The 26,028-nt window shown below is 31.7% G+C and overlaps 5 protein-coding genes across 8 annotated transcripts; all 5 read right to left on the bottom strand.

Moving 5' to 3' along the window:
* Positions 1-773: 773 nt before the first annotated feature.
* On the bottom strand, positions 774-3,985 carry LOC101498881 (protein BUD31 homolog 2-like). The gene is made up of 4 exons (XM_004508318.4): positions 3,847-3,985; positions 3,207-3,306; positions 2,925-3,112; positions 774-1,169 (listed from the first exon to the last, which is right to left on the bottom strand). Exons 2-4 carry the CDS (start codon positions 3,298-3,300, stop codon positions 1,014-1,016), a joined length of 438 nt encoding a protein of 145 aa, XP_004508375.1. The 5' UTR covers positions 3,301-3,306; positions 3,847-3,985; the 3' UTR covers positions 774-1,013.
* Positions 3,986-5,373: 1,388 nt separating this feature from the next.
* Positions 5,374-6,120, bottom strand: LOC101498543 (uncharacterized). The gene has a single exon (XM_004508317.4). It carries the CDS (start codon positions 5,985-5,987, stop codon positions 5,496-5,498), a length of 492 nt encoding a protein of 163 aa, XP_004508374.1. The 5' UTR covers positions 5,988-6,120; the 3' UTR covers positions 5,374-5,495.
* A 1,140-nt stretch (positions 6,121-7,260) lies between these two features.
* On the bottom strand, positions 7,261-11,367 carry LOC101497990 (uncharacterized). 2 transcript variants are annotated; one of them, XM_004508315.4, is made up of 10 exons: positions 11,228-11,367; positions 11,015-11,117; positions 10,188-10,249; positions 9,612-9,666; positions 9,340-9,438; positions 8,831-8,917; positions 8,399-8,515; positions 8,041-8,133; positions 7,828-7,858; positions 7,261-7,599 (listed from the first exon to the last, which is right to left on the bottom strand). In XM_004508315.4, exons 2-10 carry the CDS (start codon positions 11,108-11,110, stop codon positions 7,394-7,396), a joined length of 846 nt encoding a protein of 281 aa, XP_004508372.1. In that variant the 5' UTR covers positions 11,111-11,117; positions 11,228-11,367; the 3' UTR covers positions 7,261-7,393. The 2 variants fall into 2 exon arrangements, with proteins under 2 accessions (XP_004508372.1, XP_004508373.1); XM_004508316.4 differs by having other exon boundaries at positions 11,214-11,350.
* A 2,613-nt stretch (positions 11,368-13,980) lies between these two features.
* Positions 13,981-16,410, bottom strand: LOC101497658 (uncharacterized). Its single transcript, XM_004508314.4, has one exon. The coding sequence runs from the start codon at positions 15,970-15,972 to the stop codon at positions 14,251-14,253; it is 1,722 nt and encodes a 573-aa protein (XP_004508371.1). The 5' UTR covers positions 15,973-16,410; the 3' UTR covers positions 13,981-14,250.
* Positions 16,411-19,407: 2,997 nt separating this feature from the next.
* Positions 19,408-25,644, bottom strand: LOC101497232 (UPF0613 protein PB24D3.06c). Of its 3 annotated transcripts, XM_027337110.2 has the most exons (10): positions 25,141-25,644; positions 24,323-24,399; positions 23,431-23,536; positions 22,500-22,592; positions 22,340-22,405; positions 21,592-21,737; positions 20,675-20,783; positions 20,369-20,486; positions 19,879-19,943; positions 19,539-19,773 (listed from the first exon to the last, which is right to left on the bottom strand). In XM_027337110.2, exons 1-9 carry the CDS (start codon positions 25,375-25,377, stop codon positions 19,924-19,926), a joined length of 972 nt encoding a protein of 323 aa, XP_027192911.1. In that variant the 5' UTR covers positions 25,378-25,644; the 3' UTR covers positions 19,539-19,773; positions 19,879-19,923. The 3 variants fall into 3 exon arrangements, with proteins under 3 accessions (XP_004508370.1, XP_027192911.1, XP_073220024.1); XM_004508313.4 differs by lacking the exon at positions 20,369-20,486 and having other exon boundaries at positions 19,408-19,773; positions 25,141-25,638; XM_073363923.1 differs by lacking the exons at positions 19,539-19,773; positions 19,879-19,943 and having other exon boundaries at positions 20,386-20,502; positions 25,141-25,641.
* Between the last annotated feature and the right edge of the window lie 384 nt (positions 25,645-26,028).

The following is a 26,028-nucleotide window of genomic DNA, read 5'->3' as shown; positions in this document are numbered from 1 at the left end:
TACATCTTCTTCAGGTGAGAATGTGATTGGTTCAAATGCTTCATGGAATAGAGGAATAAACCTACAATGAAGCACCCATCTAATCTAACACTCTTCACTCTCAATTGAACCGTGTTTATCAACTCCACAATATATCATTTTTTTAGTATATATGTTGGACGAGATGAAATATTAATTAATTCATTAATAAATTAAAGAAGAAAAACAGAAATTTATTTTTGAAAATCATCCGTTTAATGACTTGAAATTTGAAAAGTTAAAAAGTGACTTTTTTACATTAAATATTTTTTATTTTTAGTTTATTAAAAAGTGTTTTAGGACATTTATTAGCATTGAAAAAAATTGTACTCTATTTTTGGTCCAATCAGCACTTGATGGTATTTAAGAAAATATTCCAACTCACAATAATTATCGGTGGTCATTGCTTGCATTCATTCGTCAAACCAATGTCTTTTGTTTTTTTTACAAATGGATTAAGGAGATGGATAAACTTAGACTTGATATAAGAAACATGATTTAGTCGTTTTGTATTGACAATTGAGCAAAGACATAAATCTAACAAATAATAATACAACTAAAAAGTTTAGGTTATGATGAATCTCCCAAAACTCCTCCAAGCAGACCTCAAAGTTCAGAAAACAGTAACAAATCCATTTACGGATTATCCACCCATAAAATCCTCTAGCTAACAACGAAATTTGAACTCAAACATTACGGGTATAGGTCAACTCTTACCATCCGAATCAGCATTTGTTGGCAAATAATAATACACGTTTTTAAGGTAAATCTTCGTTCGACTATTCTACACCAAATGTTACAAAACTCAAGTCAGGTTTTGAACTATGCAGATATTAATAGTTATCTAAAAATATTCCCAGTGCATAGCTCATGTGAAGTTATTAAACTGTATTACAAAGTGGAGAAGTTGAGCCTAGATGGAAGAGTTTCAGAAAACAAAAACAGAATGATTCCAACAAATCCTCCAGATAATAGAATTGATGTCCAATCACAAATTAGTCCCCACTTGCACAACCTTTGCAACCACAATGGACACACTCTATAACCTTCTCCTCCCTAAGTTGCTTCGGCACTCTGCAAACACATGTGGTGGCAAAATTGTGATCACGTGGCTGTATGCACCTCAAGCAACATAGCCGTTCATAGCCGGGCTGCAATTCAGAAACAATAACATAATGACTCAAGTACTCGCAAAATAAATATCACTACTCAGAAAGAAGATAAAAAACAACATATATTTCATTTTCATTAGTTCTTAGGAATAAAAAGTAAATCAGTTAACTGAAGGCAATCAGAAAGGCTGCAAACAACATTGATATTAGTGATTTTTAGAATATTTCAACTTTTTATCTCATATAACCTCTTGGAAAAAGAAAAAAATTCCTAAAGCAATGATATAATAACAGACTGACAATATGACTCTCCAATTGTATGGATTAGATATAGTTTATCTCTCACAATCAAGACATCTTTATAGCTAGCAACTATGATGAATACAAAGTTAATCTTTGATGTAAATGTAGAAAGCCCCACTTTGAGTGAGATCATATGACCTAAAAATATGTTTATAAGTGGGAGAAATTCATTGTCTTATAAGCCAATTTTGTAAGAATTGAGTTAGACTCAACTCAAATTCTAAGATGGTATCAAAGTCTATTTAAGTCCGCTTGGCCACGCTATCGGGTCACGCCCCAAATGTCTAGTACTAGACGTGAGAGGTGTGTTGAGAGACTCACATCAATTGGGATATGACCTAAAACTATGTTTATAACTGGGAGGCATCCATCACCATATAAGCTGATTTTGTAAGGGTTGGGTTAGCCAGTTAGATCCAACCCAAATTCTAAGATGGTATTAGAGTAAATATAAGTCTGCTTGGCCACTCGTTATCGGGTCACGCATCAGATGATCAGTCATAGACGTAAGAGAGGTGTGCTGAGAGTCTCACATTGGATGAGATATGACCTAAAGATATGCTTATAAGTGGGAGGCATCTAGGGGTGGGATGCCAGACCAACCGACAATGGTCTTTGGCCAGATCTACAGCAGGCCCATACCAGACTTTATTTATATAAGTCAGACTAAGATTTTTTTAAAAGCCTATTTAGCTAAAAAGGTCAGGCTACATTACATTGAAAACTCAAACAACAATTCATGATTAAACGAGTCAGGGAGGCAGCCAAGATTTGCGCCATTTGGTTCATTCATTGAATGTTAATCTAGTCTGTTACAATCAGTGAACTATGGCTAAACCAGTAAACTACAATCACCTTTAGGTTTTAATTCAGTTTATATATCTCTCAATCAATTTATTTGAGACCTTGGTTCCTTACTCGCATGAATAACTTTAAAAGGCCTCATATAAAACCCATTTTAAAACATAAAACTCACTAAAAGATCAAGTCGTTTGCTTTGGATTTGGACAGTGTTACTTAACATGCTTATTATAAATGATTTGTTGCAAGTTCAAAACCTTATACCACTCTTTCTCCTAAACATGCTTGTCATAAATGGATCTAGCTCAGAAGCATTAAGCAATTTATTCTTGCACTATAAGGTGAAAATTTTCCTATGAAATGGCCTTTTAGGATTATCAGAGAGCACTAGGTGCTCTACCTACTACAGCAATTATTTATGGTTCTATAGCAAATATTTGACAAAAACCAGGAGATTGGAATTTAAGGAACTAAGGAAGCGTGCATCATTTGCAGTCCTACAGAGTGTGTGGTTGGAGAGAAAGTGTTAGGCCCAAGGCAAGTGTTGCTATTTCATATTCTAATATATGGATTTCTCACTGCCTCCTGGTCATATTTATTCTATTTTCCCTCAGCATAAAATTTATTTTCCTATGAAAAATAATGTAAAAACAGAAGCAATTTCAAATAAAAGAAATTCATTATAGGTACCTTCTTCCATTTCGCAATTAGATTGCGGTCAGCATATCCTTGGTCTAAACAGAATTCATACAACTCTTTAGAAATTTCCTTTCTCCGATGGTAGAGGTCAAATACGTAGCGGCTCTTCTGGTGAGCAATTTTAAATATAGGCCATAAAGTCTCGCATTTTCTTTTGCCGTCATGTGGATCATTCTCAGCTGCCATGTAAAGGATATAACAATATTACTTTCAAATATTTCAGAATGAAAAAAAAAAGTATAGTAAGGACTGCATAACATATAATATTCCAACCTTCCCTCATCTTTGCTTGAAGTTCACGAAGCGTAGGCTCAATCAATTCCCATCCTTCTGGGTATTGAACTCGGCTTGTCTTTACTTTCGGCATTTTAATCTGTCAAAGGAAAATATTATGTGGAAGGGTCACTTTAAATACATTCTAAAGTAACATAAATGAAACATGAAAAGGGATAAACTATGAAGTTGGTAGTTAATAAACAAAGATATAAGCTCAAATAAAGTGAATAAGACAAACAGTTTATAATGTTACCACACTTGCTCTAAATTCTGAAATAAAAGACATCTTACAAATATGTTTGAATTATCTTAAACAATAAACATCTGAAAATACAAAACATTACATTTGAAGAATAAAATTAAAATTCAAAATTCAAGAGCAAAAGAACATTGCTAAAGCGATAATGCAATAGTTTGAGTGAAATGGCAATGTTTGGTAGAAGTATTTAAATCCCTAATAATTAAAAAGAGGATTATTGCAACCCACAGAGACGCATGTATAGAATAGAGTAATGAAAAGGGAAGGGGTTATTTCACTCACGGAAGTTTCAAGTGAGGATAGAGTAACGCTCGCAGCAAAAAAACTTTGAAAGGGGTATTTTTTGCTTTAATAAAATAAAATAAAATAAATACTAACCCTTCCTTAGACGAGAGAGTAAACAAAGGTGAGCGGTGGTTGATCGCACAGCGGCCGGAGGAGATGGGGTTTACCGGTCTATGGATGAGACCTGAGAAGAAGAATATGAACGAGACAGGGGAATTCTTTATTTATATGATAAATAAATAAAATAATTTACTCAAATATAAAGTGATTAGTTAATAAATCAGTAGGTAAATTTCATTCTTGAGTAAAAAAAAAAAGTAACTTTCATTCTTTTAAAGAAAAGGTAAATTTCATCAAAATTGTGACCATCTACCGTTATTAGAGGTGTTAATATTAATTTCAATGTTTATAAATTTCAAGGATCAATTTTATGATTTCATCAAAATAATTTTGAGAAAAGATTATCTTGACTATATTACAATTTCAAAATTAACTTTTTTATTTGGTTATTTAAAGATATTTATAAAATCAAAATATCGATAATAATAATATATTAAGTGACTACTAAAAACAACTTAAATAAGTAAGAGTAAAAATTTGTATTATAGATTCGAGCCGAACAATTAGCTATAAAAACGAATACTACGAATCTAAATATAAATATTTTAGAGATGTGATAAGGATGTGAATTTTATTATGGTAAATAATATTAATCTTATAAATTTAATTAAAAGTATCTTCCAGGCGCAAATATAAAGACTAATTCTTCAAGATTTATGAGATTTAAATGAGTGACAAACTCTTTTAAAGAGATTTACACGTATTTATCTCTCCGATCACGAATTTGAATTTGAACTTAAATTAAACTAAAAGAGATTCTTGACATCTCACATTATAATTTGATCAAACTTCTCTTAATTTTTTTGGGTCTGATACAAATATTCCATAACAAATACATATATAAAATTAATAATTAATTTTGCGTTAATTGTTTTCTAAATTTTATTTTATTTTTTATTGATTATCAATATATATATATATATATATATGAATTACAAATGTGTGCTTTATTTCCAAGTCTTTAATTATGATTATGATAAGATGAATATCAAGGAAGATTTCTTTTGTTGAGAAAATAATAAAAGAAGCAAGATGAACCAATTGTAAAAACGTATTTAGGAAAAAAATTTAGTGGGACTACACTTAAATAAGAGATTATATATATAATAAAACCCAAAAGAAGTTGTAACCTCTACTCATTGTTCCCACTTTTTCATTCTTGTGTCATCATCATCATCATATCAGCTTCTCCCTTGATCATAAATCACAACTGTGTAATGTATTCATGAAGTTCAATCTTAAAATTTCAATGCACAAATTTTATTTTATTTTTACTCACTTTCAATACACTAGTTAAACACATGATCATAAATAATTGCATTCTGCAATTAATATCACACAATATAGACATAAGGAAAAAAAAAAACACAAAAAAAAAATGTCACTTCCTACTCATGATAAACAATAATGTCAAGTTCACGTCCGAATTGCATGTTGTCGAAATTGTACGCATTCATGCCATCGACGGATTTGTAGTCGTTCAATTAAGATCAAATAATCTAAATTTCAAGTTTAATTTTATTATTTTTCAAATATAAAAGACGAGCTTACAATTAAAACGGTTTGATTTCAATTCAACGACCACAAACATATCAATTGCAGACAATCCAAATCCGTAAAATTCAAATTGAGCATAAATCTGGTCTCACTCTCTTTCGAACTGAAATAGAACCTTTTTGATGATCCCTAAAGATTTTGATCTCACAAGAATCCCTCAGATCCTCAAGACTAACATACTGCTGCTTAACCATCTTTAAGGAATGACACCCTACCTCATGAATCCAAATATAAGGGTGACTAGTTTCATCATAGTAATACAACATGTTCTTCATGCTTTCACCAACACTTCCACTCCTAGGCATAAATGCCTTATATATGCTTTTACATTTGAATCTCTTTGAAGACCCTGGCTTCAATGTATAAATCTTCTTTAGTATTGATCCTACCCTTATTTGCAGCTCCACTGGCTTATCACTGAGGTTCCATATCCTCGTCCCGAATCCCGAGCCTTGTGTATGGTCGCGGCAGCTATCGAAGCAACCGCCAAGAGATGGAACACCAAAATGTTGCACTTTTCCCATGAGAGACTTCAAATGTTTCTTATTCATGGTCATTTCATATGCAGTATATGTTTATATGCTATAGAGCCTTCACTTTAAAGTTTGATATCCCAAAATTAAAGTTTAGTTCTTTTGTGAACCAAGGTGTCTCATTCTTTCCGGTGAAACTTAACCATGAGGCTATGGTCAAAGAAGATAATAAAAGAAAAAAGTGTGTAGAGTTGCACTTTAGAAAACCTTACAATTATAGAATAATACTGTTTAGTCCTTCCATCAAGGAATTGGTAGGGTCCCTTGAACCCCAAGATTCAGCAACAAGACAGTACAAAAGTTTGTTTGTGAGAAAATTTCATAAAACTAGTGTGTTACTTTTCTTTTGTTTCTTTGGGAACAAAAAAGAGGCTATTGGGAACCACTTTTAGGCGTTCAAATGTTCATGATGAGGTCTCATGTGATGTTGCCTCACCTTTATATCAAGAGGTTGCTTTTGATTTAATCTATCATATGTATAAATAACATTCCTTTTTTCTGTATTATTGAGATTATTTGTTAACACTTGTGAGTCTTTTTGGAAAAATTTACGGAAACAACTAATGACATGTCCATAAACTCGTCACGATAACTTGCAAAAACAATTTATAACTTACATAAAAACAATTTAACATTATTTGATCTTTTGTTATAAAAATAATTTATAAATAAACACTTATGTTATAAGCAGTTCATTAAACTATTTATCCAAACAAAGTGTGAAAGTGAATCTGGTAACAAGCATGACCCAAGGCTGTTGGTTACAGCATAAAATAGATATGGTGGTTAGTGCTGGTTGTTGCCAGTCAAATTCTTGTCATTTTTTCAAACAAACCTTCCTTTTTTTGCTTCATAAATAAGCATGCAGTAAAGAAAACAACAGGATAGGTTGAATATGCACAAATAGCATCAACTATTTTCATTTTTCTTTGCTTTAGAAACCACAAATGAAAACACTAACCACCATATATTTGTTAATTTTAAAACATTTCTATTTTATGACTAATTGCAATTAGAATAGTCAATGCAAATATCCATGCTACACTGCTATGCTAATGATTTTAAGTTGAAAAATTAGGGTTAGAATTTCCCAACCTTCATTACATATTTTAAGAACCGCGGGTTTTATATAATTTATTTTGAAAGAATTGGGAATTTTCGAGCAGTCTATGTTGAAAGAGAATAGAAATCAAGCACGGACATACCTGAGGTGCCCAATGAAGAACCAAATACCCTAATTACGGTCGATTAGCAAAAAAATAAATTAACAAACATAAAACCAGTGCAAAGTAGAAAGTAAAAACCAACAGAAAGAATCTGAAATATTTCATATTATGAACTTTTCTTCTGTTAGACATATTTAATACCATCATCTACATATTGTATGATTAGAAGGCGGAGGCGTAGAAAGAATTTACACGCTGAGCAGTTTATTTCTGATGATTGTCTTGATCCTGGTCTATTTTATTCATGAGAGGCTGATCGAGATCTCGAGGCTGATTGTGATCTACTGAAGGTTCGGTCACAGTGGATGGCTCCGCGGAAGATATAGTGCCCTCCATATCTTCTTCACATTCAGCCAAGGCTTTATCCAAAGCCGACTTCGCAATTTTTGTAACACAAATCATCAGAACCACTGCAAGTATCCAAAATTAACACTTCAGCCTGACTTATAGAAAGAATAGTGGATTATTGGTCTTGAACTACTTTTCCAAGATCAAGAACCTTCTAATTGATTATAGATTCTTTAATATAATATAATATAATATAATTGATTATGGTTATTTATTTATACCATGTGAAACATAGTATGTCATCAAATATATCAATTATATATACTATGTGAGCAAAGAATGCGACTTACCAGATATCACTAGACTAAAAATTATCATCGCCTGCATTCAAAAGAGAATAATTTATGATATATCGATTGAAAATAATTTGAAATAAATCTCACCTATTTGATCCTGTCAAGATACTCAAACAATAACACCCTCCAAGGCATCTTAGATGTTCATCAGAAAAAGATACCTTTAAAGGCTCATTAATAGATGTAACTAAGGATGGCATCTCTTACCCAACGAGATTTTGAGAATTCTCCCCAACCATGTGTCACATCAGATAGATCTTTGAGCGTTGTTCCAGCATACACAAGCGCCACTGTTATTGGCTGCGAAACAAACATTGGAGGTATTAAGAAACTGCTGTAAGTAACTGAAACACCATCAAGTGAGCTACTAAAGGTGTCTTGTTTTCCATTAATCATATGCAACTCTTAAATAAAAATCCATCTGGCATGCAAGAAGAAACTTAAAAGGAGAAATCCTATTAGCACGCAACAATTTTGAGTATTATAAAGTATGAAAACAGAAATTTATTGTTACTTTGTTAGATTAAGTCCCCCAATATATAATAATCAGGGACCAAGAACATACCATCATTCCTAACCAGGATGCCAGCGCGTATTCCCCTAATGGAACTGGAGTCACAGATAGGAGGTAGTTTAACATGTTAAATGGTAGTAATGGAACAAGCCGAAGCAGAAACACAATCTGAAAAAAAAGTCAGATATCAGTCGGAAAAAATGAAAAAGGAACACAATGTAACCAATCAATAAAGTACTGAGCAAAGATTTATAAGAACAAGCCTTCTTAAGCAATGATCAGTAATTGCCATTTATCAATAAATAAGCCACTGACTGAGTAATAGAACATTAGAAAATAAACAAAAAAGTTCGAGAACTTAAATATGTTTCAATTAATTTTAGAGATGCAATAAAACCACTCATTTGCCTTTACAGTTTCACCTAACAGATTAAACTTTAGAGAGAGAGTTGTTTCATGACTACTAATATTAACTATACATACCTTAAAGCCAGATCTCTGAACTGCAACTGACACTGATCTAAACTGTGGATAATCCTTCAACATTGAAGCAACAAAAGATTTCCCGATCTGTATAAAGAGACAAATATATGAATAAATAACCTCATAAGTGTGTTGTCAAATAGCGCCTACAGCGTAACGTTATCTGAACAAACACTATTGTTCTGTGAAACGATATTTAGTACAAAATGTTTTCAAATAGCGGCTTTACTTGTGCAGCTTGCGCTATAGCACTGTACCATAGAGGAATTTGAACAAACTACTATTTTTCGCGATCCGAGATTGACAACACTTCAGGAAACAAATAACTATACACATGGACCAATATGCAGCCCAACTTGAAGGCACATCAAATTTCAAGAATCATGTTCATGAAGAAAGATTATTTGGTATTAATTAAGAGAAACCTCAATTAATGTATATCCAACAGAAACTAGTGGACTAGTTTTCACTTTTTTACTTTCACAAATATAAATTAATGTAAAACTTACTGTTCTACCAAGAAGAAATGCAGCCACAGCACCAATGGTTGCACCAACAGAGTCAGCAACAATGCCAATTGGAAGGCCAAATAGATAACCACCACCAAGCTGAACAAAAAGTACCAAGAATTCGACTCAATAAATTAATTTCTAACTAACTAAAGGATTTACGTATCATGCAGACAGGTCAAAAGTGTTCTGCAGTTACTTGAGAATTCAAAGTACTCTATAAGAAGTTTAACAAGATTTGAAAGAAATGGCAGTTCATTAAAGATACTTACTGTAAGTACAGATGCAGGAACTGCCAATATAGTCAAAGGAATGTAAGCAATTGCCCTGAAAATAACCAAACAAATATGAGTGGTTAAGTTTACAAATTGAAGCACTCAAATCAGTCATTATCCACATTAATGACCTAACATTAATAGCCATGTCATATTTTAATATACTTGTATAAAGAATTTAACTGTTATGCACTGTCAGTGTAAAAAGTTTTACATTGTGAGCACATTACAACCATTCATGGGCATGAATTTAGAGGTAGTTATCGTAAAAGTCAAACATCTCTAATGATCTAACGACTGTGATTGACTGAAAATGTAAAAACTCTTTACACTGACAATGTATATGAATTAAATTCTTGCATAAATACTCTTTTACATAGTATTATGATTAATATTAAAATAATCGGAATAAAGAAGCACATGGACAATCTCCCATGGAGATTACCTTGCATTCTAAACTGAAGTGTTGACACGAACACAAATAAGTATCAAGGCGATGAGATTGACAAAAATTACAACGGGAGATAATTGGCAAGTGAAAATGTTATTAGTCAAAAGTTAATATTGACTTACAAAGCAAGCGGACCCCATGGCCCAAGATCGCGTTCAACCCATACCAAGAAATCCTTCAAAATCTGCAGAGCAAAAATGGGGAGATAACCAGAATGTTTGGGGTGATTTTCTGGTATGAAAATCTAAATGTGGTGCATGTAATGAAGAATAATATAAAAGTGGCATTGCAATTTGATTCTATGAAGCACTAACAAAGATAAAAACACAAAGCTGACACAGACACGTAGACAATTGATAATAATTTTAGAAAATATAAGTGATTGAATGTAACCACAAGGATTCTAGACATGCATTCCATTTGAAGTGTTGGTACTCGGTAATACATAGGTTTGAATGCATGAACAAGGGAGAAGGGATTCCCATATGCAATACTATGCTATGAACTCATGCGATGTCATCTTATCTTCTATTAAAAAAAAATATCAATAGATAGCTGACACCGTAGTATGTAGATTTGAATCAAAATTCGAAAGAATCTTCGTATTTCAATGATACTCCAATTATGAACATTGTATGAGACCAATAAATTGGTACTTATGTTATCAATTGGTTGAATTTCCTGTATGCAAAACTAGGAGAAACAAAAATTCCAAGCTCGCGACATGCATCAGAGAAATGACACCATCATTGTAACATCTTCGGAAAAGGAATCGATATAATTATAATTGCGTGATCAAAAAGTGATTTAAAGCGTATGCATCGGAAATTAATCAATTGAATAGAAATGCAGCCACCCATTTGAACAATTCTAAAGAGCTTAATAAATTTTTTTACAAAAAGAATGAAATTAGAGAGACCCAGAAGTGAAATTGAAGAAAAAAACGAACCTTTTCAATAGGGAGAGTTAAGACAGCGGCAACAACAGCGGAAATAAGGAGAAGCAGAAGAGTGGTCCTGAGATAAGAGACCCATGTGGTAAACATGTTTAACCTGCGAATACGAGGTTGTTTGTTTCATCAACATTCATTCACAAACAATAATCAGTGATGATAATCTTTTAAATCATACGATATCTCTGAGTTTCACCTTGTGGTTTGTACCTGCAAATCCAATCATGACTCGAAATAAAATTTCCGTAACGATAAATGTTTAGGTTTTCTTGCTTTTGTGATTTGCGCGCGTTCTGCCAAAAACATTAATCATCTTACACTTACGTTCATATATTTTGGCTCAATTTATGAAGAGATGTCGTTAACATATGAAAAAACTAATTGTGGAGGTTAAAAAAGAAAATGAGTATTTAATATATTTTTATTTTATTAAAATTTAAAGAAGAGCTTCTATTTTTTTATCACTATATTTTTTAAGACTCAAAATATAAATTATTATATTTTAATATATTAGTTTTTTTTGATTGAAACCATAACTTCTGATCGTGTATTTTTATTTATAGATATAACGTTCAATGTAATAATTTCAATATTTCTCAATTGAATTAATACTAAAAGACACATTAAAAATTAAATTAATATATTATTTTATTTATTTGACAAAATTAAATATATTAATCTTTGACTGAATTTAATATGTTGTTATTGATTAAGAAATATCTTGTTTTTATGGTCAAAAGAAATATTTATGTTTTTCTAATTGGTCAAGAGTTTTAGTTGATTGAATTTAGTTCTCATCTCTCAATTTATAAATATTCATTGTAATTATAAATTAAAAGAATTAATCAAACAATTATCTTTTGTTCGTAATTTATCTCAATATTTATGACACTTATGTTTTTAATTAACTCTTAACTAGTAGACATTTTTCATCGTCTGAAGTCACGGTATTTGAATTAGTTAAGAAATCCTTGTATAAAGGACAAAGTTTATGTCTAGACATAATTGTTTAAAAGTAAAAGAATAGTTTGTTGATATATTTTTAGTCGATTTTGCAGTTCATTTTTAAATTCACAAAACAGTTTTAAATTAAATAAGACTTTCTTTGACAAAAAATAGTAGATGACATATAAACTACTTGATTGATTTAAAATATTTGATAAAATTAACAATTGAGTTAACTAATAAATATAAAATAACATATAAATATATTTTAGTTTATATTTAATATTTTCGATTAAGATAAGGAGAATAAAAGGAGAAAATATTATGAAACGTTATAAATTTCAAAAACTAACTAAAGTATAATATCTCATGAAAACATAGGTGAGAGAATTTCTATTTCGGTGTTACCAAACAACTGGATTCCTTGATCACTATTCACTAGCATTGCTATTTGTTCCGGAAAAGGGGGAGAGAAAAACTCACCCAGGTTTCATGAAAGAAAATTACTAAATTTAAATGATTGGTTTAATTGTGTCAGAATATATGTTTTCTCTTCGTAATGCTTTGGTGAGACACAAATCAGCGATAAATATCATTTCCGTTTCTCATATTGCGATGGTTTACATATATGTTTATTCCCTTTGCTTTTTAAAAAATAAATTAGCTCAAATAAAAGTAATTCCAATTTTTCTAATATAAGTAACGTATTTACATAGTAGTGACAATTGTCTAAAAAAAAGACAAGATTAAATGACGTTAGTTGTCAAATTATTTTTAGGCAATTTTGCCCTTGTTACGTAAATATGTTACTTTCAGACAAAATTACATGGAATTTCATAAAGTTAGATCTGACTTTTATTTCTTCGTAAATTTGATCTTACTTTATAGACCTAAATATCCCTTTAATTCTTTAACTTATTTTAAAAGTCAATTTTTACCTCATAACTCTAAATCCAATTAAATTGATTAATATAAAATTATTTTCCATCGATATAACACACTATTAATTATCATCTTCTATCGTACATAAAGTTATTAATTGCGCCGTCAAAGAAAAATAAAATTTATTAATTGCATGTCTTTACATGTTGAGTTGAATCAAGAATCCAGGTCTGTCAACGATGAATTGATTATATAAATAGAACAGTGAATTTACTGTAGATGTTTTAAGAAATTAATTGGGAAAAATAAAGAAACAATTAATTTAAAAGAAAAAGAATTTTCATTAATTTAATGACAATCTGACATTTGGGTTAAAATCAATCCAATTAAAAAATAGGTGAAATGGATGTCCCTTGTCAATCTTAAAGAATTCCATTAAAATCCTCAGTTAGCTATGGGACTGATGTGTTCTTCACCCATAAGATGACTTATGGTAAAGGGATTAGGATAATGAAGCAGATGTTTGAGTTGATAATTAATTGTGTTCCTTCGTAGTATTAATTAACAACTTTGTTAAGTTGTTTGGTGCCATCATTAGTTGTACTTTGTCCACTACTAACAACAAAGCCACAAAAGCAATTCATTCAACCTAACTAACTAACTACTAGTAGTAGTAACTAACTCACCACATTTTTAAATATATAATCAAGTTGACTAAATCACATTAATTATACTACTAATACTGAATTTATTAACAACTTAATTTATCAACAAAATTTATTAATAACTGCCATTGTTTTTCCAAGTTTTCCCTTCATAGAACCGTAATAACATATAAACAAAAGTTAGTCAAAGAAAATCACTAAATATTCCACCTAATACATTAACTTTCTTTAACTATTTTGTACTTAATTATGACAAAGGGAGTACTTTTTATATATATATATATATATATATATATATATATATATATATATAAGAAAATGTTGTAAAATAATTAATGGTATTTTTGTTAAAAAAATAAAATAATTAATAGAATTATAAATTCGGAGATTCATGTGAAAAAAGAAAGGAAAATTCTTAAGAGTATCGGGGTAGTAATATTTGAAGTCCATTGGTGTTCGAAACAAGAAATATACAAAGAAAGAATAGCCTTTGAACTATGATAGTAGTAAAATGTGTTGAAGTTAAAATCCTCAATGTTAATCTACAAATGGAACAATACATACTCTAACAAAAATATATGATTGAGCAAGAAAGAATATCAAACCTAAATTTTCAGAAAATTCAATAGTGTAACAAAATGAACTCTAACTCAATAATCTTCAACCAAGCACCTTCAAAGTTGCATGCAAAGTATAAAATGTGCATTATTTTAAAGGCTATGCCTACACCTTCCTTAAGTGCTATCTTGCACATAGTGCATTGAGAAGAACATGAGCTAACATGAGGTCCACAAAATATTGATGTCCAATTTCACCATCTCTCCATTTCATCTTTGCCGGCGCCCTTCCGTAATGAACTCCATCGTTACATCGGTTATCAAAATGCCACGGAAATGTCATATCGAAGTTATCAATCACACCGGCTACAACGCCAGCTTGCTTCAATTTTTCTAAGAAAACGCCGTTGAACACTTCCATCTTGTTAGGATTAAATGCTAGTGATCTTGCGTATCCACCGGTTGCAACCGTAGTCCGGTAAAACACTTTTGGCAATGCCAATCCCCTTTGCTTCACCGTCTTCAAAACATCCGCCCAAAAGGATGCTGCATAGTCTGCTCCGACGGAGAATGCTCTTATATTACGCCAGTGGACACCATCATGCAAGCCAGAGTTCATGATCACAGCGTCCGGGACCGTGTCTTCCAAGAAGTAATTCTTCAACAAATTTTGAAACCCTTCATTTCTCAAAGAATCCAGCCCCAGATAGTTTTGTGTTTCATTCCAATGGCCATTGAAGATGCTTGTAATCCTAATGGTTTGAGACGGATCTTTCGGGTTTGAAAAGTTCATGTCAAATCGTCTCGGAACAGAATGTACATCAGGCAAATCCAAAATAAAATTGAGTGTGTTACGAATCGTGTCAACATGATTTGAATCGCCCCAAAAGAAAATCCATCGATCCTTCAAGCAATTCCAAGCCGACTCAGCTGAATACATCTTGAATGAACAATGAGTTGAGTACACCCAACCATTACTCTCCAAAACTCCCAAGGAACCATCACACCAAGGAGCTTTGCAAGGAAAATCCGATGCTAAACATCGGTATCTACCATCATTACCAACGGAACATTCATCATTCTTTCCATGCCTTGTCCACCTTCCACACCAAACATCCCTGCTAAAATCAGCAGCCTTACAAGTCTGCAATTCCGGTATCCGAACATCGCTCTTGTAGAACCTAATTGCAAAACTACGAAGCACTCGATCATAAACAAATCTCCACGGAGTAAATTTCAGTCCTTCAAAGTGTCTATAAAGCAATATAATAGTGAGATTGTAAACACCAACAAAATCAGGATGAACTTGAAGCGAAATCGAGTAAGATCCATTACTAAAATCTTTCACTAAAGGCCGCGATTTCCACGATTCCCCCGAAAGATCAGTCTCAAAGTAATCACCACCTAAACACCGTGGCTTCCCCGAATCATCCAAAGCTTGAAAAGTAAACTCATGTATATCTCCACTTGATAACTCAATCAAATTCCCACCATCCAAACCAGGAATTTCAATCTCAACTGTCTTAGAATCTCTACAAGGTTCACCTCCCCTAGCTAACCATCTAGCTAAAAGATTTGAACTCAAATTAACCTCTAATTCACTTGAAATCCAACTTGAACTCCTTTTAACAAGATCAAAACTTTTTGGTTTTTTATCAGACAAAGTAATGTTAACAGAAACATGGGTTCTATTTATATTACTTTGGTTTTGATCTAAACTAAGAGTAAACAAATTTTGATGTGAAATAGTGAAATTTGGAGAATGAGGAAGATAAACTTGAAAAACATTTTTAACATTGCATCCATTAATACTCCAAACTATGAACATTCCAAATAGAAAAAAAACAGTGAGCAACCCAACTCTCCAATGAAGTATTGAAATCACAACCTTTTCCTTTTCTGGCATCACAAACTTCCAAAAACATACAAATCCAACCAAATCTAACACACTACACTACAAAAGTTTCTTGAAAGCACAATAATGTTGATTTACTCAATGAAACAAAAGATGAAAGAAAGGGATAAAAAAAACAAAAACTTGAAGATACTCACAAGGTGGTAGTTGAAAGTTGAAGGAGAAAACACAACATGCATCAAATGGGTTGGAGAATTTTTCCAGAGAAAAAGGGAAGAAGGTATTTGAAGTCCAAATAGAATCTCAAAGTTTTTTTTTTTTTTTTAATAATAGAAACTCAAAGTTTTCTATTAACTTATCTTTTTGCCCTTTATTTTGTAAAGTTTGATTTGTTTACAGCTATGGATATTTCTACACTTTTTTGGGTTTCACTGTTTCTAATCAAAGCTATGAATTTTGCCATTACTATTATTCTTTGTTGTTGTTGTGGTTGTTAGGGAAGTTTTAAGTATTTATTTAACCTAAATTGATTTAACCATTGAATATGAATTTTAATGACAAAGATTCACCGCCGTTTATTATGGGTTCTAATTATTAATTTACTCTCAATAGTTTCTTAGTGTTGGTAAGTAAATTATTATTTTCCTTGAAAATAGTAAATTATTATTTTTTAACTATAAATATATTACATACATTTTGCGCGGTAACTTGCTAATTTAGATCAATTAAAAATATTAGTAGTACTAGTGTAAGTAAGCAAATAATTTACTAATTTCCTTGTTAATTTACACTTATTTATAATTATAAATTTTTTAATAAATTAAAATTTTAAGTTAGAATTACATAAAATGTTAAGAAATTTATGATTTAATAAATAAAAAATTAATAGATAATTAACAATAATAAAAATATTATTCATATTTAATTAAGTAAATTAGTTTCATAAATTTAAAAGACTTTTTGATGCTACTTAAATTTATCGTTTTAACTAAATAACTTCTAAAAAATCCTCTAGCCTAATAGTACTATGAACTTGACATAGACTATATATTAGTTCTTGTGTTTTAATTTCTCCTCTGTAAAAAACATAAATGAATGGTTTCTTTTTTTTATTTAGTGAGTAAAAGTTATTAAGAATCTAAACTCTTCGTAAAATAAAATCTAAAACAAATGTTAACAAGTGATTAAGAAATGAGATAGACTAATTAAAGATTTGACATAACCTATGTATAAAAAACTTGTTAATTATAAAATAAATAAAAAACATTAATTTTTTTAATGATCTTGTTACCAAACACCGATTTTATTATTTATCACTAAACTGATTTGATTTAGGTTTTTTAAATAACTAATCTATTTATTATCTAATCAATTAATACATATTTTTTTATAGGAGATATAAATTAGGTTTATAATTTCGGTCAAACAAGAAGATAGTTCGATAATTAGAAAACACACAAATTAATTTGATAATTCAAGTGTGAAGTTAAAAAATAGAGTGATCGAAGATTAAAAAGTCAATCTCCTTTTATAGACAATTAAATATAAATGTTTAATACAAAATTTTAAGACGAGACAATTTTAAAGTCGATAATAATATAATTGTTTTACTAAAACTCATAATAATATATTAAATAATATTTTAGTAGAATTATTATTTTAGTCTAAATTTTATTTTTGTAAACCTTTTAGAATATCTTATCATATTAAATTTAAATTAATGTAATCAATTTTGTTTATTTTTAATGGATAATAAGATCAGTTATTGTTAATAAAAATTAATTCAATTGATAAAATATTAATTTAGATTCTATAAAATTGTAGGTTCAATTTTCAGTACCAATATAAAGACACTTTAATAGATAATCCATAAGTATCAACGCCAATATCTCGTGAGACCTACCTTGCAAAACTCAACTAATCTAAACTTTTATTTATAAAAATGATTAATTTTTTATAAGAAAATATTAATCTTTTTTTAAGTCAGATGACGATAGTGCCCTTGACACGTGGAGCATGAAGTTGCTGCAGTGCAGCACACCGACACAATGAAATATGAACCGTTTAGAATGGAATTTGAATTAGGGACTAGCCAGCTAGCGCCACTGATAAAAGAAGGGAGACAGATGGGGCATTTATGTCTATTTGGAGTACTATTAAAATGTAAGAGTAAATCTTATTTGATCACAAGATCAAATGGGTATTAATTAAAAATTATTTTTTATCGATAATTAATACAAATAATATGTTTGTATGTGTATGCATTTAATCTTGTGATTTTTGAAGATTAACTCAGAAATTGAAATGGGAAAGCCTCGCGATAGGTATGTGACCACGTGAAGTGCAATGTACCGTCCAAACCAAACCACACCGCACCACACCTGTCTCTTGTATTTGTCAACATCAAAGGCAACATTAATTGGAGTGGAGCATTTTGGTCGATTCTCACCAGAACATTACAGATAAAGTTATATGGTTGGTCACGCATTGTTTTCGTGATAATAGTATTAATATTAGGATTATTCTGTCAAAAAGTGATATTGATATTAGGATTACGAGCTGTCTACTATATTATCCAATTGCTTTAAATTTGGGTTGTGGTTATGAATGGTTTGTAAACCCACTAAATGTATATACTCTTTTACTGAGCAAAATGTATATGATTCTTTCTTTACTGGAAAAAATGCATACGTTCTTGGCCTTAGGGTTATTATTCTTTTGGGGTTATCCTTTTGGATGCTATGGTGCTGGATTTAAACTTTTATGTTTTGTCACCCCAACATCAATTTGGATACATAAATCCAAAATATATAACAAATTTTTACATTTTAGATATGTCCTTGTTATTGATTTGAACAGTCTAAAAGTGCACTTTAAAAAAATCTAAACGATTTTTTAACAATGATAGAAAGAAAAATATTCATATTGCTTATCTTTAATGAACTTTGATGCACAATAAGAACAAATATGGTGCATTAAAAGCACCAAAAAAGGTAACTTATTGACACCTTTTGTCAAACTATAATTAAATACTCTCCATAGTCTTATTAAAAAAATACCTTTTTTGTAGACCTATTGTCAAATACATTGTAACTTTTGCTTATATTTAAGATTGGAGGTAGTAAATAGTTTAGAAAGCATTCTTTAAATGCATCCATGGCATGTTTTGCTTAAGAATATTTCTGACAGAAGCATCTGTGATTCTCTTTCTCACAGTATGAAAACCTGCAAAAATCAAAATACTGTATTTTCTTCTTCAAATCTCCAATTTTCCAAGCTGTGGGCAGGCGCACTGTTAAGAGCTACATTGAGATCAGTTCAGTAATTGAGTGTGTGACTGCAGTAGATGGCATGATTTAGATCTCTCCCAAGAATCTCTCTCCCCTCTTCATCCTTTCTATCTCATTTTTCTCTCTCTATTTCTCTTTTCCAATTTGGTGGAGACTGCTGCATGTGGGAAAGGATCCAAACACATGCCACATGTGCTAGACGAATGCTACTGTCGTGATTAATTAATTTAAAAAAATACAAATTTTTTCCTTAACACAATGTATATTACCATCTATTATATTAACAAAAAATAAGGCTGCAATAACAACCCAATCAATAAAAAAACGAGAGAAAAATAGAAGATAGAAATTATTGAGAAAAGGAAACAACAACAATGGCAACCAAAAAAAAGGGAAAATTGATAGACACCCGCATTAATTCCACGGGTCGTCCCAGCCCTTGGGTCCCTCTCTTTTTAAGAAGTCGACAATAGCATTGACTGCTTCTTCAACTCTGTTAGAAAGGGAATGGTTTCCATATTCGATCTCTACTTTTTCTGCGCCTCCCATCGCTCTGCATAATCTGCAAGTATTCAAAATGTACCCAATGACCATCATATCTGTTCACTCCTCTCAAAGTGTGCTTATTGCAGAATAAAAAGCACCAGTTTAGGAATAGAAAATTTACCGTTCAACTAGTGCTTTCTTATCAACATAATCTGGCACATATTCATCAGCCATTGAAAATATAACCTGCCAAACCAAGGCATACCAAGAAGACAAACTTTAGCTAGCCATTTTCTTTACTTTTACAAAATAATTAAGGCAACCGACTCTACTCAGTAGAATAAGGCTTTGTTGTTGATGTTACATAATAACTAAGGCAGCCATCAACCTATCAGATCTCCAGTCTCTGACTCCAAATAAGAAAAAAGATTTACTTCGTTGTAGTAGGCACTTGTCAGTTGAAATTTTACATGACATTATAATGTTTTTTGATTCATATAATTAGACTCCACTCATTAGGAAAAGGCTTTTGTTGTTGTTTTAACTTTTTACAGGGTATCATTTCACTATGAAGGCACCAACATTTAGCATCACTCACCAATAATGAGTTCCTATTGATAATTCAATGGTAAAAAACTTGAAGCCCTGTTTTTCGGTACATGTGGACTCACCAGCATGATATAAACTTATATCTTCAAACCCAGCTCCCTTACCACCAGAGCCAACTCTAGGTGACCTTTTCCTTCTTTTTTTTTTATATAAAAAAGAAACTCCAGGCGACCTTTTAGACTGCAATTTATGCCTCCTTATGTTGCCAAATTAGTAATTACATTTCAAAAGAACATTATTGTATACCTTTTGCATAGAGGAGAAAGTAGGAAGGAAATTTATTCACCTAGCCAAGGTTTTTCTCAGCCAAAAGTTTTATTGGAAAAAAAAAAAAGAACAAAAGTTATGTTACAGGGATATATGCACACCTGGCAATGTGTGCTAGACATGTGCCCAAGTCTCATCCTCAACTGATCATCACTCAGGTCAGAACTGAACAAGTCATCATCACCATTATAAGCGCAAAGGGAGTGATATCTGCAAAAGAAACTGGTTGTGTTAGGAAATGAGAAATAACAAATACCTTTCAGCAGTATTGAATCAATGTCAACACTAATAAACAGTAAATAGTTCTTACGCATCAACAAGTTGGGCATGGGGTTTTATTCCACTGGGGAAAGAAAGGCAAGGAGGGTGAAAGAAGAGGAATATAAGGTTTAAATAATGTCTTTAAAAACACAAAGGACTTAATAGGGGACAAGTAGTCTATTGGACACCTAATATAGCTAAGTTAAAAAGTAATATCTAACAACTTGAAACCTTGTAGAAATATACAGTATAAAAGTATAACACTGACTTATTTGAAAGTCTTTCATCATCTGGATTTAGCAGTAGAGGAATCTCAAGAAAGTCAAAGAGTAAAACTTGTGGCTTTTGCAATTGACATGCATAACAGAATGAAGGATGCTTGGGTTTACTAACACCATTTTTTGAAGGGATAAAGAATAAACATAGACAAGTAAATTAGGTTAGGCTATCATATAATTCAAAGTATGATGAGTAAATAAAAAAAATCATACTTGTGAATTAGTAGGCATTTAAAATTGCGTATGCTTACAGGTCATTATTACTTAGGCATGCCCAAAATTAAGCAGTGTAGGGGCCTGCTTGTAGAAATGCACTAATCTTAAAAATTGACAGTCCACATGATAATAATGATTTAAGTGTCCAAGAGATTATTTGGACCTAGCTTACCTATGAATACATACATACATACATACATTTGGGATTGAAAATTAGACTAATTGGGATTGAAAGTTAGAGTAGAAGATTTATGTACACTCACCGATAAGCACTAATTGGGGCACTAGGATCTGCTTCCCTTGGCATTAGCTCTGAACCCTGGCCCTCACTTATCATTTTCGCAGCCAAGTCAATCATAGCAGCTGTCTGAGGGAGTGTAGATTGATATTCCCTATCACTGACTGGAGCCTGAACAATTAAACAGAAACAGGAAACTAAGGTTTCAGGGACAGAGAACCAACACTATAACAAGTTATATATTGACATTGACCAAACTATGCAGTATGCATCTACTATTTGATTTTGGTTTGAGTAACACTACAATCTAACATTTCAATCCCCTGATTTCAAAATTTTAAATTATACGGACCTTAGAAACTACAGTAAATACATTAGTCGGAGGAACTGATCCACAATAATGCAAGGTTCTGAAAATTTGGGCAGGCCATTATATTAGATAATAGACTAATTTTCCATTTAATGGCATACCTTGGTCATACTAATACGCACACAGACATACAATTCATCATATTCAATTTAGGATTTTATTTTCTGTGGTATAAAGACCCTTTAGGTTATTTATGTAATATATTTTTTTATGATTGAATATACAATTTTTCTTCAGAATATATTATTTGAGTGAGTACTTTGCACCTAAAGGAATAAATCAGATAGTGACGGAAGATCACTCAACACCTAAGGGAAGGAGTACCCCACCAAAACAAGTATTCTAGGATTACTTGGTTCTAAATAAAACAAAGTTCATAAACTGATGTACTATCAACAAGTACCTGCAAGATGGCAGCACGAACAGCTCGGGAGCAAGCAAAATTTGTGCGCATGTAATGCACAATGTCCTAGAGAAAATGTTCAAAACTAGATAAGTTTATCAGTTGCAAGAAAATAAGTGGAAGTAAAGTAGGGTTAAGGATTTAAGGAATAAATTATGACCTGACAGCCAGTACTATGCCCAAGTAATGCCACACCTTCAGAATCCTCTTTGTTAATTAAATGATTAATAAGCTGATCAAGATCCTTAGCATCCTTCAACATCAATTCAATTAAGAAATTGCAAACTCAATCATCAAAATAATTATTCTCATCAATCAAATAGAAATACTAATATTTCACTTTTCACTTAATCCTGAGAATGAAAATAGAGTACATTAAAGCTTGAGAATAGAGGTCTCAAATGGCCATGATATTTAGGTAATGTATTCCAACTGTACTACCTCCACAGCTAAATATAGAACCCTCATGAGAAACTTATCTCTTTATAGGGCCCCTTCAAATTTGCCACTACATTAATTATTTCTTTACCAAAATGCTCCAACTAGTTCACATATTTTTTATAACCAATAAGTAAGCAATAAATATCATGAAGAGTGAACTTGGAAAATTTGATCAAAAAGTAAAAAACATTGTCTTTCGTGGTGTTGAGATTTCCTTCTGTACCTTGTTAAATGTCACTATTTCCTAACTACCTTGTTTCCTTTTATATTCTGATCTGATAATTGAACATAAATATAAAAGAAATATAAAATGCTTAGGAAATTATGGATTCTTACAGTAAATAATTTGTCAAATCCCTGAAATATAGGAATTCAAGTCAATCAACTATGTTACAGAAATAAAAATCATGAGGCTGAGACCTAATCTCTCAAGTTATTCACATATCAAATACCCTTAGCTAGGTCATGTTTGTGCAAATACTAAATACACTATGTCATTCTTAAAAAGGCATTTCACATTTCACTGGAAGCTTATTCTTAATATTCTTAACATTTCACTAGGTCAAACTAGTAAGCAAAAAATTGTCAACTAGAAAGTTTGCAACACTTAAAAGCATCAGCAAGCTAGGAATTAAAATTTAATTTATTACTTGTTGCAAGCTGGAGGTGCCATATCCACTATAAGAAGATGACATAAGAAATTGAACTAGTGACCAATTCTCACGGTCCAGAGCAATTGCCAGAGGTTCTAAATATCTACAAGAAGACAAAATGGACATTAGACCACAACTCTTATAAGGTTCATATCCAGAGGCAGAGCCTAAAACCATAGAACAGTGCAGGGACCATTACAAATAATCTATTAATAAATAAACTTACAATAATACAAGCATCTTGCATGCTTTTACAAAATATGCTAAAAACCAGCATATTATTTTATTTTATTCAACAATTTTATTCTATCTCTTACCTTTAATTCGATAATGTCCATCATCATTTATTTGGAAACAGTAGATAAGGTCTTAAGCAAATCAAGCCGAAGCAATAACTAAACTCTTATAAGGACATTTGGTCTTATGTTTTAACCCTGAAGAGAAGAATTTGGTGTTTGAAGCCCACATGGGAAGAACAGAGCATTCTACTACCATAAAAAACCAAATTGAAGAGTAGAATGAAACAGAGATCAATGGAGAGAATTTGAGACACATTGAAGGGGTTGAGAAGCAGGTCAAAATTGTATAGATCATCATAAATAAGAATTTTTTTTTCTGCACGATTACACTCACAACAAGATCAAAAGATTATAAAAATCTCATGCACAAATGTATTACAGTAGCTTATATTTCTTCTAATGTTTGCGAGCATAATGTTTTATATAATTATAGGTTATAGATTCACTGGCTTGACAAATTTTATGAAGGTTTATACTATGAATTGACATTCATGGAACATTCACATGCTCCAGTTCATCGATGACATATAGTAAAAAGAAATTGTTTGAGATTATATTCAATGAAATAAATTATCAAATATTAAACTTACGCGGTAGCAAGAAATCCATCAGTTAATCCACCAATAAAAATAACTTGTCTCTTGAAATCACCACTTTTGAACGCAACCTGCAAATAAAAGAGTTTATCACAAGACAGTTTGGGAAAAACATAAAAGGGGAAAAATGCAGTGACACCAAAACAGAGACTGAGTCAGATCAACTCAGGCGTTAGACTAACAAAAGAGAAATAGAATACAACCCCAACCCGTGAATTTAAATACAATCTCCATAACTTTCAGAATAATTCCCAAATTCAAAGAGAAAAAATCAATTTAAATAAATTAGGAATGTTAATTCTTCTTCTGTGCAACAAATTTCAGCATCCCCTTTGGGGAGTCTAATCCTCTGAAGCACTGACGCACAAACTCCAGAAACCACACTAACAAAGGTAATAATTCGATAAAATAGAAGTATTATAAATGAATGTAACTACATGCATTGGTGTCGTAACCGCCGTGGCTCATACACCGAAACACCTTCAATCTAAAGTGTTACTGCTACATAGGTCTAAGTCTATAACGTACTGCAAGGGCCACACGAAGATGCAAGTTAAACTAAAATAGCTATTAATTACAATTTAAGGTACATTACACATTTTAGTCACTGAAAGTTTACGATTCAAACTGTTTCAGATTTGTTTCAATTCATACTGAAAATGGCTTACATTATAATCTAATTACACTTAATCACGTGCCAGAATAGCAGTCAAGTTAAACAACATCAAGTAAATTCGAAGCTCTGCAATTAAATCATTGACAAATAAATCAGATCAGAAGCAAAAAATTGAAAAAAGCAACAACTAACGGACCTGAATAGGATTAGGACCGTACTTGAAAAGAACTCCTCGGAGTTGATTTTTGCGGACGACGGGACCAGCGACGTCTGCAGAGGCAATAACTGCGACGGCAGAGTTACCTGACATTTTCAAACTGGATGACCTATCGGTACGGCCAACTCGAACGATTCCGGAAAACCAGGAGGAGGCGGAAGAAGAAGAAGATGAAGACGAAGACGATGTGATTGAAGAGGAGATAGATGGATTCATTGCCTTATCAGCAAGCCATTGTGTTAAGGTCTTCAGATTAGGGAATGGAGATTGAAGAGTCGATGGACTCTTTCGGTTTCAGGGAAGGTTCACGCACACGAGTAAACAGGTTACCGGTTACCGATTTACCACTGTGGTGTGTGTAGGTTTGTCACCGGTTCATTTCATGAGTCATGTGAGCGTGGTTCTTACGCGCCTGGAACTGATTCTAATTTTGCGGTTTTATTTGCGGTTGGTGAACTGAACGGAACGGAACTTAATGCCGTTGTAATAAAGAACGAAAATCAGAAACGGGCATATGAAAAAGCCTGGTCTTTAAATGGGCATGGGCTTTTGTTGGGTTGGTAGTTTGTATGGATAATTAACGACCTGGAATACGAGGCTTATTAAATAAAAAATGTTACAAAGAAAGTTAGTAAAAACTCAATTCTATGTTGGATTGGGTTTTGCACCCCCAATTATTTAATGTGAAATTCTAACAAATGTCCGGAAAACAAAGGAAAGTGATTCAAATAGAGAAATAAAGTATTTAAAATATAAATTTAATTTATGTATATGGTCAGTCAAACGCAAGTGTTAGATCATTGGAGATATTTGATTTTTACTAAAACTACTTCTAAAGTCATTTTATTAAAAGGATGGTGATGTGTG

This window comes from Cicer arietinum, chromosome 7 (assembly GCF_000331145.2).
Source record: "Cicer arietinum cultivar CDC Frontier isolate Library 1 chromosome 7, Cicar.CDCFrontier_v2.0, whole genome shotgun sequence".
Classification (NCBI taxonomy): Eukaryota; Viridiplantae; Streptophyta; class Magnoliopsida; order Fabales; family Fabaceae; genus Cicer; species Cicer arietinum.
This window is presented reverse-complemented; position numbering and strand designations above follow the sequence as displayed.

Excerpts from the sequence above, each read along its gene's own strand:
- LOC101498881 (XM_004508318.4), bottom strand. The coding sequence starts at position 3,300 with ATGCCGAAAGTAAAGACAAGCCGAGTTCAATACCCAGAAGGATGGGAA. Across the intron at positions 3,113-3,206 it reads TCAAGCAAAGATGAGGGAAG|CTGAGAATGATCCACATGAC; the intron begins GTTGGAATATTA and ends TTTACATGGCAG. Across the intron at positions 1,170-2,924 it reads TAATTGCGAAATGGAAGAAG|CCCGGCTATGAACGGCTATG; the intron begins GTACCTATAATG and ends TCTGAATTGCAG.
- LOC101497232 (XM_004508313.4), bottom strand. The coding sequence starts at position 25,377 with ATGAATCCATCTATCTCCTCTTCAATCACATCGTCTTCGTCTTCATCT. Across the intron at positions 24,400-25,140 it reads ACGGTCCTAATCCTATTCAG|GTTGCGTTCAAAAGTGGTGA; the intron begins GTCCGTTAGTTG and ends TTTTATTTGCAG. Across the intron at positions 23,537-24,322 it reads GATGGATTTCTTGCTACCGC|ATATTTAGAACCTCTGGCAA; the intron begins GTAAGTTTAATA and ends GTCTTCTTGTAG.
- LOC101497990 (XM_004508315.4), bottom strand. The coding sequence starts at position 11,110 with ATGTTTACCACATGGGTCTCTTATCTCAGGACCACTCTTCTGCTTCTC. Across the intron at positions 8,134-8,398 it reads CATCCTGGTTAGGAATGATG|CCAATAACAGTGGCGCTTGT; the intron begins GTATGTTCTTGG and ends TTTGTTTCGCAG. Across the intron at positions 7,859-8,040 it reads AATTCTCAAAATCTCGTTGG|GCGATGATAATTTTTAGTCT; the intron begins GTAAGAGATGCC and ends TTTTGAATGCAG.
- LOC101498543 (XM_004508317.4), bottom strand. The coding sequence starts at position 5,987 with ATGACCATGAATAAGAAACATTTGAAGTCTCTCATGGGAAAAGTGCAA.
- LOC101497658 (XM_004508314.4), bottom strand. The coding sequence starts at position 15,972 with ATGCCAGAAAAGGAAAAGGTTGTGATTTCAATACTTCATTGGAGAGTT.